This window comes from Protopterus annectens, chromosome 10.part0, assembly GCF_019279795.1.
Source record: "Protopterus annectens isolate FY-2018-M chromosome 10.part0, PAN1.0, whole genome shotgun sequence".
Taxonomy (NCBI): Eukaryota; Metazoa; Chordata; order Ceratodontiformes; family Protopteridae; genus Protopterus; species Protopterus annectens.
In genome coordinates, this window is record NC_056744.1 from 761,387,147 (window position 1) to 761,403,390 (window position 16,244).

Below are 16,244 nucleotides of genomic sequence, written 5' to 3' on the forward strand. Positions count from 1 at the left end.
TATATATTTATTTATTTATTTTTGTTATTTATTTACTTATTTATTTATTTATTGGTTGTTCTTTTAAGGTACTGGCAACTGACATGTCAAAGCACATGAGCCTACTAGCTGACTTAAAGACAATGGTAGAAACAAAGAAGGTCACAAGTTCAGGAGTTCTGCTGCTAGACAATTATACTGATCGCATACAGGTAAGCTTTTCATGAAGCTTTTCATGCGAAAGTAAAAAGTCATTGATATTGTTGGAATGCTGGTTCAGCCATCTTACTCAGAGCCACACAACACATGAAAATTGAACAAAGAAACTGACTAAACATGGCAAACATATATATTCTGGTGACCAAAACAAATTGATCCATGTACCAGAACTACTTATTTATTTTGATGGTGTCCTAGCTTTAAAGCTGATCTTGTTTGGCTGCATATAGTTAATCTCTTAGTGTAAAACTATTAAAGGTAACATTACATAGAACTCTATGCATTTTTACAAGATGCTTACTGTTAATTTTATATGTCTCTGCCTTTTTGGCTTGTGTCAAAACTGAAAAAGTTATCTGGACCAACTCATCTACCCAGTTAATAAATATAGATATTTAATTAATAAATAAATATGCAAAAGTCTCAAGAATAAATGTTTCTTTTTTTATGTGGCCAAATGCTACTCAAACATAAAACATTCATTTTAGAAAGACCATTTAATGTAAAAGTTCTAACTGCATGTTACAGTCTCAGAAATGGTCTTTAAATGTTATGCATATGTGTTTCTGTTAGTAACTATTTGAAATGTCAGAACTCACTAGAGTGAGTCCTGAAATACAAAGACTGAATGACCGAAAGATCGGACTTACACATTCCAAGTCTGAGATGCCATTTATCAGAATATTCCCTTTTCTCTGAGGTATGGCAACATCAGAGTTGGTGTATATAAGTTTGGGGAATGTGGGGGACTTCCCCCCACATGGGTGATGCAGGGGGGCTTGTTCCATAAAAAAGAAGTTTAAAGGAAAAGAGTGATTTTCTAAATTCGCTCTTCTCTTGTGTTTTCAGATTTTTTTTAGCTTGTCGACACTCAACACTTTGAGTGTAAACATTTCAAGTGTCAACATTTCAATAGGGAACCCTTTCTGTTCTCTGCTAGGACCCAGTGTGTAGCATCTCTTTCTCTGCCCCCTCATGGCATTTGTCCTTTATCTGTCATTGTTGGCTATCAACTCTTTAATGTCCTTCAATTTGCCCTTTTTATTTTTTGTATTTATTTACCAATATGGGACCGGGTTAGCCCCACTAGATGTATGACATATTTTTAGGGAGGTGGAATTTGGGAGCCCTAAATTGTTTTTGAGTCTTGGTCATCAGTAACAGAAATGGACGTCCTGCTTAAATGACATTATCCTCATTTTTGTTGATTTTTAGACATCAAATCTAGTGGCACAAATCTTCCTGTGTTATTTTGAAATACGTGTTTTGTCTTGTTTTTTGTTATCCTAAAGAAACATAACAGATGTTTCCTTTTGCAGGTATTGCGAAACATGGTGCATTGTGCAGATCTCAGCAATCCCACCAAGTCTCTCGAGTTATACAGACAGTGGACTGATAGAATTATGGACGAATTTTTTCACCAAGGAGATAAAGAAAGAGAGAGGGGAATGGAAATTAGTCCAATGTGTGACAAGCATACAGCTTCTGTAGAGAAATCACAGGTAATTGCTACTAGCATAATTCCTATAGTCATTAGATTTATGAGATCACAATTACATGTATTGCAGATTCCTGCCAAAGGTGTCACTGCACTTGACTGTATCCTGACAAATGTGACATTCTTTTCCATAAGTGCCATGTAAAGAACTCTCTTGCATGCATAATGATTTTCCCGAAAGAGATATCAAATATTGAGCTAACTATTTGTGAGAACATATGCCTTAACCTTACATTGTGTAATATACATCAGTGGTCCGAGACCAAGTATTTTGGTGCATCTCCATAAAAAAGAAAGCTCTAAATGAAGAAGTTATCTTTCACATGGTATCTGTACAGGCATGCCCAGAACCCAGTAAAGGTCTGGTTTATTGTGTACCAGCCACTCCTCCAATATCATGGACAACCAGGTCCTATCATATTAGAAGCAATGCATCATGCCATGGGATGATCTCCTGTGTAGTTATTGCCCTGCCCAGTTCCTTGACAGTAAGAAATAGGCTTGCATATATCTACTAGATTTACTTTTGAATTCACAATGTCCCACTGATAGTTAATGGAAAACTGTATTGTTAGTATAAATCACTGAAACTTACCAAGTTTCATAGATGTCTAGGTGTGTACTAGCCTAATGACCACAAAGGCCTTTTTAATCCTAGCCATGCATGCCAAAGCTCTGACAAGTGCTTGTACCCTTTATAAGTGTAAGCAGAGACACACGCGATGAAACATTTACAAGCTGGGGCCTGGGAGAGAACCATTTACAGGCTGGCTGTGTCCATTAGAGACATAGGTAGTTACTAGACATGCAGTCTAGGAGGCCACTTAGGAGTCTAGGCCAATTTCCCTACCTGGTTAAGTGATCTTCTCAATGTTGCACAGCAGGCAAATGAAGACTGAGGAATCAAACCTTGTTTCCCAGGAAACAGTTATTTAACAGATCATAACATTAATACTCTGCATTAAAAAATTCAGTCCCCCCAAATATGAAGGGCTACACAACCACTGTCATAAACTAATATAATCAATTGCATCTAGGAAAAATAATCCAAGTTATGATAGTGAGAAATAGATTTCTCTGCATTTTAAGGAATAATTTGTTTTTCCAGACTGAATTATAGAAAATAGTCACATTCTCAAATACAGTAAACTGCACGAGGTGTTACACTGATTACTCACAAGTGCCTCAGTACTACAGCCACTTTTAGATGTCTCTGATAAGTAAATTAATTCTCAGTGGAATCTACTCTGAAGTTTAAAGCTTCGTAATAGTTGTTGGATAGTGAATTGATAAAATGCAGGCAGTGTAGTTTCATGCTGATGGATTTTTGCAGTAGTTATCAGATCTGTGCTTATTTTTCTATATGACTATTGTCTTGTCTTTACCACACATGTAAACTAACTAGATTTATTCTCAGCTTGGGTATTATCACATAACAGCAAAAGTGCTTGTTTCTGTTGCAGTATTAAATGAAGATAGGGAGGAACATTAGACAACATACTAAATACTCAGTTTCCTTGAAAAAGGCCATAAGTACACAGCCTTAACCACTATCTACATCCTTTGCTCGCTATTGCTTTCATCTGAATTGTGATTGTAAGCTTTGAGTAAACCTGCATGTAACCTACATGTTGTCTCCCAAGGTATCGGTGTAGAAGACTATCTTCTTTAGTCAATGAACCTTTCATTTTCTAACAATTATTGACCAAAAAGATAGATACTTACACTAGTTCTCCGATGCCAAGTGGTGTGATGTCTATATTCCTATACTTGTTTGTTTGTGTCTTTTGGCTTTTCCTAGTTAGGGGTCGCCACAGCGGAACTCCGGTCCGCTAATGATTGGTAGTTGATTTTTACGTGCCGAGTTACCAGCCCTGACGCACAACCTTCAATGATTTGTATCAAATAGATTTTTGGTCCTTTGTTTAATATGTATCATCATTTTCAATCAGTTATTTGAATTTGTACAGACAAGTACATGAGACAGATACTTGCCTTTTGTGAAATGTAACCCACGAGATTACAGAAGTAAAAAACAGTACAGCCGGTGCAAAAGTACACATGATAAACAACAATGCAGAGATGCCCAGAGCACCATGTAATAATGTAGTTTTAGCAGCAGAATGTAAAATCAGCATCTATTTAAAAAGAAAAATGAAAAAAACTTTGTCAAAGAAGATTCGAGAGATAAAATGATAGAAGATATACTGGTAAACATTAAAGCATGAAGTCGGTATTATTTGTAGTTGCAGTGGTTTCTGTCAGGAGCGTAAAACTCATGAGATTCAAACTAGTTATGTTCATCTCCCTGATGCTAAACCCCTAGTTGCTGGTCTGCATAGAAAATCACTAGCAGTGTTGTTTCTAAGTGGGCTCCAGCAATGAATCCCTTGTTTGTGTGATTTTCATTTTTCTCTGAGGCTGTGCAGCCATGGTGTCATAATATATAAGTGAAATTGCTTTTATTTGTTTATCAACAACTTCTTGCAGCAAACCCTATTTACTTTGAATCCTCTGCCCTGATGGCCATAATATATCAACTAATGTTGTCCTTTAAAAAACAGTTCAACTTTCCAGCTACTATAGGGCAAAGTAACTTACATTTTTGCCTCCTTCTGTTGTTACAATGTTCATGAAATGGAAGCACATTCATTGCCTTACTTCAGTCCTCGATTACAGCTCCATAAAGTCTTGATTTGTGAAACAGTGTGTGCAGATGTATAAATCTTTTCTCAGGTTTGCATTCAGAATCTTAAGATATGTCATGTAAGGCTCCATTTTTGTTTGGTTTCAATGTTAATAGTTCAACCACTACAGTTTCTTGTTTCTTATTGACTTGTAAAATGCACCTTCATCATGAGTAATATTGTTACATTTATTCATGATCCTTTCCTATAGGAAAAATATATTACCCCAACCCTGTTGTCAACCTTGTCACATTTTTGATTATTTTGTTTTTGCTTTTTGAAACACATTTTGTCACTGTTTAATAAAGTCTTATTGGAAAAGGACATCTGGAATGACATTGAGCTCTGATTCTGGCCATACCGTTATTTTCATGTGTCTCATATCTTTTTTGAAAGTGGCAGACATTTGATTTTTTAGGAGATATTTCTTTCTCCCCTGCAGCTGATCATCAGCTGCCACCAGGGCATCTACGCATCAGCTAGGTATATTAGACTATCCTATTTACCCTGGACTTACTCCGACCCATGCATGGGGGTGGCGAGGAGACCAGTGCATCCCTGTTCAGCATCATATTGCTGCTGTGGCTATTTGTACTGAAGCCTTTACTCCCCTTTAACCTCATACATTCCTGGAAATTCTGATGGGCAAATGTACAGTGGAATGTGTGGCATACAGCCTTTTCTCTGTTGCAGCACTTAAGACAATGCCCCATTTATATGTCCTCAGTCACCACCAGGGACCTAATGCAAGGTACGTCCAGGTGTGAACCCTCTCTCTAGGATAGACATGCCAATCCTTCCCCAGCTGTACCTCAGACATCTGAACCAATAATTAAACTCAGGTCACCTGGGCTGTAGATAGGATTTTATCCTCTTGCACCACAACACAGCATATACATTTAATACTCATTCTTTTCCTGGTGGCACTAAAATATTATCTGTCTTTAACCTACTGTGCCTCCATTCTCTTTATGAGTACTTAGTAAGTCATTCAACTAATATATCTTTTGCATAGTACAGTACATGAAGTACACACTTTTGGTGACCTGTGAATTACTGCATCTTCCCTCATGATCACATAACAATATTGGCCTTTTTACTAGTTAGTATTGTTCATGTTGTCCTTCCTAATATTTATAAAAATGATGACGTTCCTTGTCTTAATTTGCTACTTCTCATACTGCTTGTTGTTCGCCATCACATGATCTGAGGCTCTTTCCACTTTTATTTTTGCTGCTCCTCATCCCATGTAGCTGAATATTCTTTTTCTTTCTTTCTTTTGGCAAAGACATTGTTGCACACTTTTTACATTGAGATTAAACTGTAGCCTTAACAGAATTCCCACGGTTTCGCATAACAGTTCGGCTTAACTTTTTTTTAAACTTTTATATGTTCTACTCTTAACAGGTCCCTTGCCAAATGATATTTGATTTGCATTATAATAATCTTACTGTATTATTTTATGATATAAAAAATAATTTGCCTTGAAGACAGTGGCAGTTTAAGTGCATCTTAGACCCTGGGCAGTTTTCAAACTATGCCTCCCCCCCACAGACACACATTTTTTGACCACACATAAGTGCACATATTCTGTTGAATTCACATTACTGACTGCTTAACTTCTGTCATTATAAGCCACCAATGCCCAAACCCATCAACTGTACCTCAAATGTCTGACTGTGATAAAAAGCCATAGTAAAACATTACAAATTGCTTTACACAAATGTACACTAGTCTTTCAAAACCAGAATAATGACTGTTTAATTTTATCATGGTCATAAGGTCAGTCATTCTCTTCCACAGATAGACTGGTATTAAACAATTATAGCTCTACTGTCGACTGTGTACTCCTCAGATATCTGATTGCATTAAAATAGATAACTTTACACACAATATTATACTTGTTTATTTTTTTCAATCATACAGTAGCCTACACATTCATACCTATTTCACAGAATTGCACATTAGTCCTGAAAGAAAAGCTGTTTAAATTGAGCAAATCTCAATAGGGTACAAATTACATTCATCCATAGACAGCACATTCCCACCCAACACTTATAGCCACTTAGCCATCAACACTATCTGGTGGCTGTCCTAGACTAAAATAGGCTCCTCTTCTTGGACTTGAGGAGCAGAAAAAGCACTTTTCTCCTTTCAAACTGTTGCAAACTGCTTGCTACACAGTAAGCAGCTGCTATAGTTTATTCCACATACAGAACACTACAGCACTTCATTTCTGACAGCAACTGCAGTAGTGGCAGGTAACATACTAAAGACCAATAAGAATCTGCTGATTGCTCCTCCTAACAGTTTGCACTCAGGGTGGCTGACCCCTTCATCTCACCCTAGCTGTGCCTCTGCCTCTCAATTTCTTTGCACAAGAATCAGGGACATAGCCAAGGCATAATTAAGGACAAAGGCCCAAAATCGTGGATAGATTTTTAAATATTGCTTGCATAATTAAAAAAAGTTGCTAGAATTATAGTTTTTGTATTAGTATGCATTTTCTGAAGAATATGGTCTGAACATCAAATGTCTGTCATTTTTAGGTGACTGTAATCCTCAATGATTTGCCAGAGAAACACACATTTAAGAAGAACAAACTAAAAATATGAGGAAAATCAAGATTATCACATAAACACACACTAGTCCTGCAAAGCCAGATTGTTAACTGAAACAAATGCTAAGGCAGTAACTTACTTTCATCTAGAAATAGCCTAGACCCCTACCAGGCAGTTGTAGCATCTTTGCTGAGTACGCCTCATCTAACACTGATAAAAAATAAATAATATATATATATATATATATATATATTTTTTTTTTTTTTTTTTTTTTTTTTTAACATTACCATGCATGCTCTAAAAGGTTACAAAGTCTGAAACTGTAATGGTCTGCCATTATTTATTGACTACAATCCTCAATGATTAGACAAAAAACAAGACTTTCACAAGGAACAATTCAAAATACAAATACTTCTCAACATTCCATCTCCAAAATGATTAATACTGCCTTTCATAAAGTGCACAAATGGACAAAATGTAAACCATTTACTAGCAACTTCAAAAAAGAACATTTATTGAAAGAAAGTCTTAACAATGAGTGTGTGACAAACCTTTTTAATGCTTATGAGACTAGAATGTGGAATTTTTAAGACTCAAAATGAAGAATGCTCTTCAAAAGCTCACAAGAAAATGTGAAGCAAAGTCATGGATAGTTGATGGGTATATTTCCCCAGGGAAAATATTCACCACAAACTTTTTGGTACTGGTGACTGCCAGCTGTTGTCTATGCCAGAATCTGACAGTACATTTATTACTTCAGGAAAAAATGAGGCTATTGGCTATTACTTAGCTTTAACCTGTGACCCAACACCCAAAAGGGACAGTTAGAGGTAGAAGGATGGGAGGCTTTGGGGAGAAATCAGCAGAAGCTAACACTTAACTGTAGCTTCCCATTTGAAAAGATGGCAGCATTGCCTACTGATGCATTAAAAAGGAAGTAAATAAAAAAGGAAAATAATGTACTGAAGAGTGTTGGAGTGCTTGAATGCTCCAACACTGCTGGCACTGTTAACATTGCTGGAGTTTGCTGCAACAGTGTTTGAGCACCAATTGTATGCACATACACATGAACTGAAGAGAAAAGAGAAATTAACTCCTAATACCACAAAACAAACTATTTAACAAATAGCTTTAGTTTAAGGCAGATGGTAAACATGGAAGATAACATTAAAGTGTGCTAGCCTGTGTAACTGATTTATTACTGTTTCCTGCATTTCTGTGTGCTTTCTATCTCAAAAACAAAAAAAAAAAAATATCATTGTTTTCCCGCCTCTCCTCGACTAGTTTAGACCAGTATACTGGCTTTGCTGTATTCTGGGCTGTGGTGTAGTTCCTGTGTTGTCCATTGCCTTACTTGGATAGAAGGAAGTTTCTTTGCTGACCAGTGGGAGTGGGGAGCCTTGAGCAGCCTATCTGTCCCTGAAGGAGTGGCCTCAGCACAAGAGCTTGTAGTAATTGGTTGTTTTGGACCATTTCTAGCTCTTTTGAAGTTCCCTGTTTAAAATCCGCATTTGCACGGTTTTGCGCATTTGTGCGCATAGTGCAGCGCCAGTTAAACAAGGTTAAACTTTTTCTGGCTCCGCCAAGTGTGCTCTTCAAATTTTCCCTTAAGAAAGCTCTACTCTTATAATAATCAGTCTAATCGCTTTATTATAAGCCTAGCACTTGTTCTCAAAATCTCTCTTCTAAGTAAGCACTCACTAACTAAAGTAAGCACTACATCCACCTACCTTCCCTGTGAGTACCCACTTCCCTTAAAGTAACAGCACTCTCTTATAATATTCCAGCATGTCGAGTGGTAGATTACTAGCATCCTCTCCGGTTCAGCTGGTTAATCTTGGAATTTTGAGACAATGCTACAATTGTCTCATGTACACAGACAACCCTCTCCTCCTCCCAACAAACACAAATACATGTGAGAGATGCAACTATATAGCCAAACTGGAGGCTGAACTCTCTCAACTCAGGACTGGCAAGACCAGACAGGAGGAGAAGGTATCCACACACACAACAAACCCAGTCCCACATAGACCTACCACAACTGCAAACCAAACACATAATAACACAAAGACATACTCGGAGGCTCTAACAAAAAACTTACCAAAACAACAGAGGCTCCCAAAGCAGACACCCAAAAATCCACCACTTCAAAACCTAACACATGCAACACATACTTCAATAAATGAGTGTGTCAAACAATCACAGCCCCTAAGGCCAAACACCATGCCTGATACACTAGTAATAGGTGACTCTATAGTCAGACACACTGACGTTCCGTTTAACAGGCTGAACAAGGAGAGGGTAACAGTGAGCTGCCTATCGGGAGCTAGGATCCACCACATAACACACGCACTCAGGTCACTCCAAAGCAAGTACAAATATGACTCCGTCATTGTCCATGCCGGCGTGAATGACCTGAGACGTACCTCCCTGGACTACATGAAAAGAGACATAGAGGAGCTCTCTGATTATGTAGCCCAGGCTGGTATGACCCTGACCCTGAGCAGCATCTTGCCCTCACCAAGAATGATGCCACAATACAAAGACAAGATGATCAGCTTTAATAATTGGCTCAAATACCGGTGTCATTCTAGGGGGATCCAATGTCTGTCTGCTTGGGATGACATGCTGGACAAGCCACGCTGCTTCGCAAGGGACGGCTTGCATCTGTCACCACTGGGCTTCCGGATATTGGCTAAGACTCTTGCCTCCCCCATAGTGCCTTTTTTAGGCAAGGCTCAAAAGACAAACCCACCTCCTTAGAAAACAAAAATGGAAAGAAATTAAGGGTAATGCTGCTCAACGCCAGAAGTCTAAATCTCAAGATGCAGGCTCTCGAAGCACTCCTCAGTATGGAGAACATCAATGTCTGTGCAGTAACTGAAACCTGGTTCAAGGCTCCTGAGAGCACCCCAGCGCTACCAGGCTATACCTCGTATCATGCTTTTCGGCCCCAAAACTCAGGCCAAACCAAAAAGGGAGGGGGAGTGTCCATATTCATCAAGGACACCCGCACCTCCAGGTTAGTGGCAACACATGAAGCATCAGAGACCATCCAGGTGCAACTAACCATAGGCAAAACTGCTATACAACTGGTAGCATGTTACAGACCACCTTCCCAATCTCAGGAACCCCACTCAGCCTTCCTAAAGACATTGGAGGATATGAATGTCTCACCAAACACCATCATATTGGGAGACTTCAACTACCCTAACATAGACTGGGTGCATTATTCTAGCCCAAACACCCTAGCCCAAAGGTTCCTGGAATTCATAAATTCAAATGCAATGGAACGGCTAGTCACCTCTCCCACAAGGGGAGATAATATACTAGACCTGATCATCACAAACATGGGGACAAAGTGCTCCACACCGGAAGTATACCCCTCACTAGTGAGATCTGACCACAAACTAATCACCCTGGATATACATATCCCACCTCCACCCCCAACACAAAAGACTACAGTGAAAAACTTCTCAAAAGCCGACTTTACACTTCTTAAAACTGAAATGGTATCCTTTAAGCCCACTGGGCCAGTGGAAACCACATCCCGCAATGCAGAATCCTTCACAAATGCTTTCTACGGACATCTCTGAGAATGCATGGATCATGCAATCCCAAATAAAACCAAGACCCTCTCCACCAAGGGCAGGCGTCCTGTCTGGTGGACCCCAGCGCTAAACAAATTGTATAACAAAAGAAGGAAGCTACTGCACGACAGAGCAAAATCAGCACTAGTAGAAAGCTATGTCGTCTCATAAAAACATCCAAGGCCAACTTTGAGAGAAAAATCGCTATGGACACTAAAGATAACCACAAGGCCTTCTTCAGCTATGTTAGAAACCTGGGCGGAAACCCTCAGATATATTCAGAGTTAGTTCACAATGACAAAAAATACACTGAACCCACAGATATTGCCAACATTCTGCCAGATAGGTTCAGTGCAAATTTCTCCCCTCCCTCACCCACAAAAGAAGAAATACTTATCCCAGCTGAATGTAACCTCCCTGTCATCTCAGATGTCCAGGTGAGAACCGCCCTCAGCAAAGCTAAAAACACAGCATCAATGGGACCTGATGGTATCCCGGGTTGCGTGCAACGTGAACTCCAAGAGGAGCTAAACCCGCACATAAAAATGCTATTTAACCTTAGCCTTACTAAAGGATATGTACCTGAACATTGGCGTACAGCAACTGTAGTCCCACTCCACAAAGGAGGCACCTCTACAGACCCTGGTAACTACCGCCCCATAAGCTTAACCAGCTTGGTCTTCAAAGCTATGGAAAGAATCATTATGGAACTCATAAACAGAGATATTGGGGACTTACAGACACTTGATCCCACCCACTTTGGCTTTGTAAAGGGCAGATCCTGCCTTTTGAACCTGGTTGACTTTTTCGAAACAGTCACTAGAGCCATTGACGAGGGCAAAGCAGTCCATACAGCCTACCTGGACTTGGCTAAAGCTTTCGACACAATACCCCACTCTGGCATCATAGACAAGCTCAACAGCTTAAATGTAAATCCATATGTCACAAGATGGGTGGCAAACTGGCTAAAGGACAGAACCCATAAAGTCAAAATCACTGGAGCCATGTCAGACTCAAAGCCAGACACAAGTGGTGTCCCACAGGGCTCTGTCCTGGGACCCCTCTTGTTCGGCATTTAATTCTCAGATGTGAAGGCAAACATGGGATGGTTGTGGCTGACAAAGTTCGCAGATGACTGCAAACTAGGCGCCATAGTCGATACACCAGCTGACACATACATCCTACAGAAAGGCCTCACTGAAATGGACAACTGGTGCCGGAGTCATGGCCTTAAACTAAATGCCAAAAAATGTATAGTCACCCCCTTTGGGAAAAACAAAGTACCCACAAATTATCACATAGACAGTAACCCACTGAGTATGGAAAAAGTAATCAGAGACCTGGGGACCCAAGTCGATAGTGACCTCTCATTTGACACCCACGTTGCCAAAGTGGTTATAAAGACTTTCTACCTTGCCCACCTTATCATGAAGGGATTCACATCCAGATCAAAGGAGGTCATTGTACCCCTATACTCCACCCTTATCAGGCCCATGATTTAGTACAATGCCCCATTTGGTATGTACCTCACCCGGCACTTGCAACAACTAGAGAGACCCCAAAAGTACCTCACCAAGAGGATCAAGGGTCTCCAACATATGTCATATGCTGCCAGACTAAAGAAACTCCAGCTCTATTTAGTAGCATACCGCCTGCTCAGAGGTGATCTGTGCCTGACGTACAAGGCCATGTCCAATCAGGAATTGATGGACATGCTCCACCTCAAAAAATCCAAATCCATCAGAACCACGAGAGCTAAAGATTTAAACCTCAGCACAAATATGAATAGGACGTGCTGGAGGGACAGATTCATAACTCAGAGGCTTCCCATACTCTGGAACAGAATCCCAGTTCATGTTAGGCAGAGCCCCTCACTGACTCTCTTCAAGAGAAATCTTGACGAGTGGATGGGAGATCGTAGGTTTACCCCAGGGGTCATCTCTGTGTCACTACTAGACAGAGGCACAGTAAACTAATTCTATTATGTAAGGGGGTCTTCACTGTGTCACTACTAGACAGAGGCACAGTATTCTAAATCTACTCTGTACACTTTTGTACCATTACATGGGGTGGCGAAAGCCACATCACTATGGCTAGGCTTATAAATGCCCCAGGGCAGATAGCCTAGTACTAAACTATGAAACTATGAAACTATGAAACAGATTAAAGGCGATAATGAATTTGCTATGAGAACTAGCAGATTCTCTGCAGTTTTGGCTTGACTAAGTATTTGTCACTGTAGCTCAAAAAGGATGACAGGATATATCAGCTGTAGGGTGGGGACAGAGTCTGGTCTTTTATAAGTCTCATTTTAGAATGTCTTCAAGCACACTCTAGAATTGTTAACAGTACAGTGCCAGCAGTGTTAGAGCACAGTAGTGACAATATTGAAGCCCTCCAATACGGCACACTCCAGCATTAACAGTACAGTGCCAGCAGTGTTGGAGCAGAGCAGTGACAGTATTCAAGCCCTGCAATACAGCACACTCCAGCATTGTTAGCAGTATGGTGCCAGCAGTGTTGGAGCACAGCAATGACAGTATTCAAGCCCTGCGATACAGCACACTCCAGCATTGTTAACAGTACGGTGCCAGCAGTGTTGGAGCACAGCAGTGACAGTATTCAAGTCCTCTGATACAGCACACTGCAGCATTGTTAATAGTACAGTGCCAGCAATATTGGAACACAGCAGTGACAGTATTCAAGCCCTGCAATACAGCACACTCCAGCATTGTTAGTATGGTGCCAGCAGTGTTGGAGCACAGCAATGACAGTATTCAAGCCCTCCAATACTCTTGATCCAGTCGTCTTCTTGTCTCTCTTTTCTCCTTGATGTATTAAAGGGTTTCTTTCACTGCTTGACTAAAATGAAGATGCTATCTTTCTGGGACCTTTATTATTCGGGCTACATTTCTTCCTTTCTTCTGCTACATTTCATGTATTTCTCTGTCCATCTTCATATTTGTTTCCTTGTACTTCTTAAATGTTATGTTTTGGCATTAAATATCATCTGATCTGTGGACCCCAGCACACCCTCCTCTTTGATCTGTAAGTTTGTTTCACATCATATTGTGCTGTATCTATAGTAATAGTATTGAAATATCGGCAGTTTTCATCCACACCATATTCATGCCTACTTACTAAAGTGTGTCTGTAGTAATCCAGCATTTTATCAGAGTCTACCCTCCAGAAAACCTAAATGCTCACTTTTGTTTGTCTTGAATGTGTAGTGAAAAGTCAAAAGTTTGTGCAGTAACCACCTATGCAACACTAAACAGCTTATCAAAATCATAAAATGGTCATTGCAGAAGAAATTTACATTTCCCCTAGAAGAATCAACTTCCTAGTTCATTATATAAATAAAAGAGAGGCAAGGGGTGAAGCTGTCTATGAGAGAAGTGTACAGTAGTGTGGGTGAAGAGCTTTGCTTCACCTCAGAAAACTTTTGTTCAAATTTCACATTTGCTTGAACAAAAAATTTGAACAAAAGCATCATAGAGTCATCAAAACAATGTTCACGTGATTCCAAACATCTTTCAGTTTATAAATCATACACTATTTTCCATCTCCATTTGAGGTTACTAACAGTATGACTGCATATTGTCAGCTGTCAGATGTGCACCCTCATAACACATTAATGTCAGTCATGCTCTTAGATGTGGCTTCATGTAATGTAATCGATTTACCACATATGTCCATCAGTAATAGTCTCATGCCTTTGTTTGCCATACCAAGCATAAACTTGGCAAATTAATTGTGTTCTTTGTTCCCAAATAAGGGATCTGCCTGTAAGTCATATTTTACTTTGATTTCACTTCCTTTCTCTAGTATGATCTACTGAGCCATCTCTTCTTCCTGCCTAATGATTTGGTTTATTCCTTCTCCTGTACATTAGGGTACATCTCTTTGTAATAAATCTATGTTTACTGCCCCTTCTATAAGGATATCCTAGTTAAAGTTAACTCCCAGTCAGCAGTTTTTGTTTATATCATGTTTCTCTATATCGCACAATAGTAAGATATCATCCTTCTATCAAAGTCACTTTTGCCTAAAGTATAGTCTTTGATAATCATTACCTTCCATTGTTTTTCCATTTTCATTTTAGAAGCTGCTATAATTAATTGTGTTTTGTGAGTCACTGTCATTAAAACATCAAAACTGCCAGAAGTTTGCATTTCTAGGTATGTGACACTATATTTATCATAAAACACACACACACACACACACACACACACACACACACACACACACACACACACACACACACACACACACACACACAAAATATTGCTTTGCAGGGGACCAAGCCCCATCTGCATCCACAAATATAGGGGCAACTCTTCCTACCCTGATCTCTCTATATACCTTCTCTGAGGCCATTCATACTCACTGACAGGAAGAAAAGAGGAGCCCAGATATGAAAACCATAATTTCTGTCTTCTTTGAGTTCTACACAACACAGTATCTGTGAATCAGCTAAATTAGATGTTCTGAAATGTCGACTACTGGATCCCAGCAATCTTCCTCTAATCATAATAGACTTCCTCATATAGTGAATAATAGACATAGGTTTCTCATTTACTTCTCTTAATCTTGCTTGTATGGTTATGATTTACTTTTAAGAAATCAAATAATGATGGAAAAATAAACATTAGTCTGATATGAAAATAGTTTACTGTTTCCCTTAATAATTCTTAATGCTGAAGAGAATGTACTTCAGAATAATATTTGTTTATCCAGCTAACAGCATAACAGATAGTATCAGTGGAACACTGTGCAACTAAAGACAAATATCCAAATACCCTTGGTCATGCTGCTGACTATCTTTGCTTTGTTTTTGTGCAGGTTGGATTCATTGACTACATTGTACATCCACTTTGGGAAACATGGGCTGACCTTGTCCAGCCTGATGCTCAGGATATTTTGGACACATTAGAAGACAATAGAAACTGGTACCAGAGTATGATTCCTCAGAGTCCATCCCCTCTCTTTGATGAGCAGGATAAAGATACAGTGGGTCCCACTGAAAAGTTTCAGTTTGAACTGACACTAGAAGAGGAGTCTGATGGAGCTGAGAAGGACGAACAAAGTCTGAATGAGGACAGTAGCTACTATAATAGTGAAACAAAGATGATGTATTTACTCGAACCAGAAAACCCAGAACTGCATATGGAAACACAAATAGAAATTTACACAGAAGACATGTCTCCTGTGGATACATAAATGATTTTAATGCCTATATTGTTCTTATCTGCACAAGCTGATTGGTGAGACTAAGATGGCTTCCCGATCTTAGACCTGTGGTTGACTTTGATAAGAGGTGCTTTCCTGCTGATTGGGCTTGGAGTCAAGGTCAAAACTTGTGAAGTGAAGGTGTGCTCAGGAATATTCAGCTAGACTGACTTAGTTTATAAGCTCTGTTTGTACACAGAACACATATGACAAGATAAAGATGGCTGGGTTTTTTATTGAACTAGTACGAAAATGATGACACAAAACTGAGAGATTTTTTTTTAGCAGATACAGGAAACGTACAGTAATCTCAACAATATAAAACTACTGCATTTGAGCTGTTTGTACAGAAAATGTTTGTTGTCCTGTAATTTTTGTCTGAGGACATGTGTGCCTTTTTTTTTAGAAAAAAGTAGTGTCTTTTGAAATTCTGTTATTTATTAAATACAGCTCAATATAACTCTCTTAACAATTTTTT

General features: G+C 39.3%; 1 protein-coding gene across 2 annotated transcripts in view; it reads left to right on the forward strand.

Annotated features, from left to right (window-relative positions):
• PDE4B (phosphodiesterase 4B) overlaps positions 1–15,844 on the forward strand; it is a 2,058,783-nt gene extending 2,042,939 nt beyond the window's left edge. For both annotated transcript variants that reach the window (XM_044085572.1, XM_044085573.1), the window contains 3 exons: positions 69–191; positions 1,518–1,700; positions 15,380–15,844. In XM_044085572.1, the coding sequence (XP_043941507.1) occupies positions 69–191; positions 1,518–1,700; positions 15,380–15,757 (684 nt within the window). In that variant the 3' untranslated portion in view covers positions 15,758–15,844. The remainder of the gene's footprint in view (positions 1–68; positions 192–1,517; positions 1,701–15,379) is intronic.
• Positions 15,845–16,244: the final 400 nt, after the last annotated feature.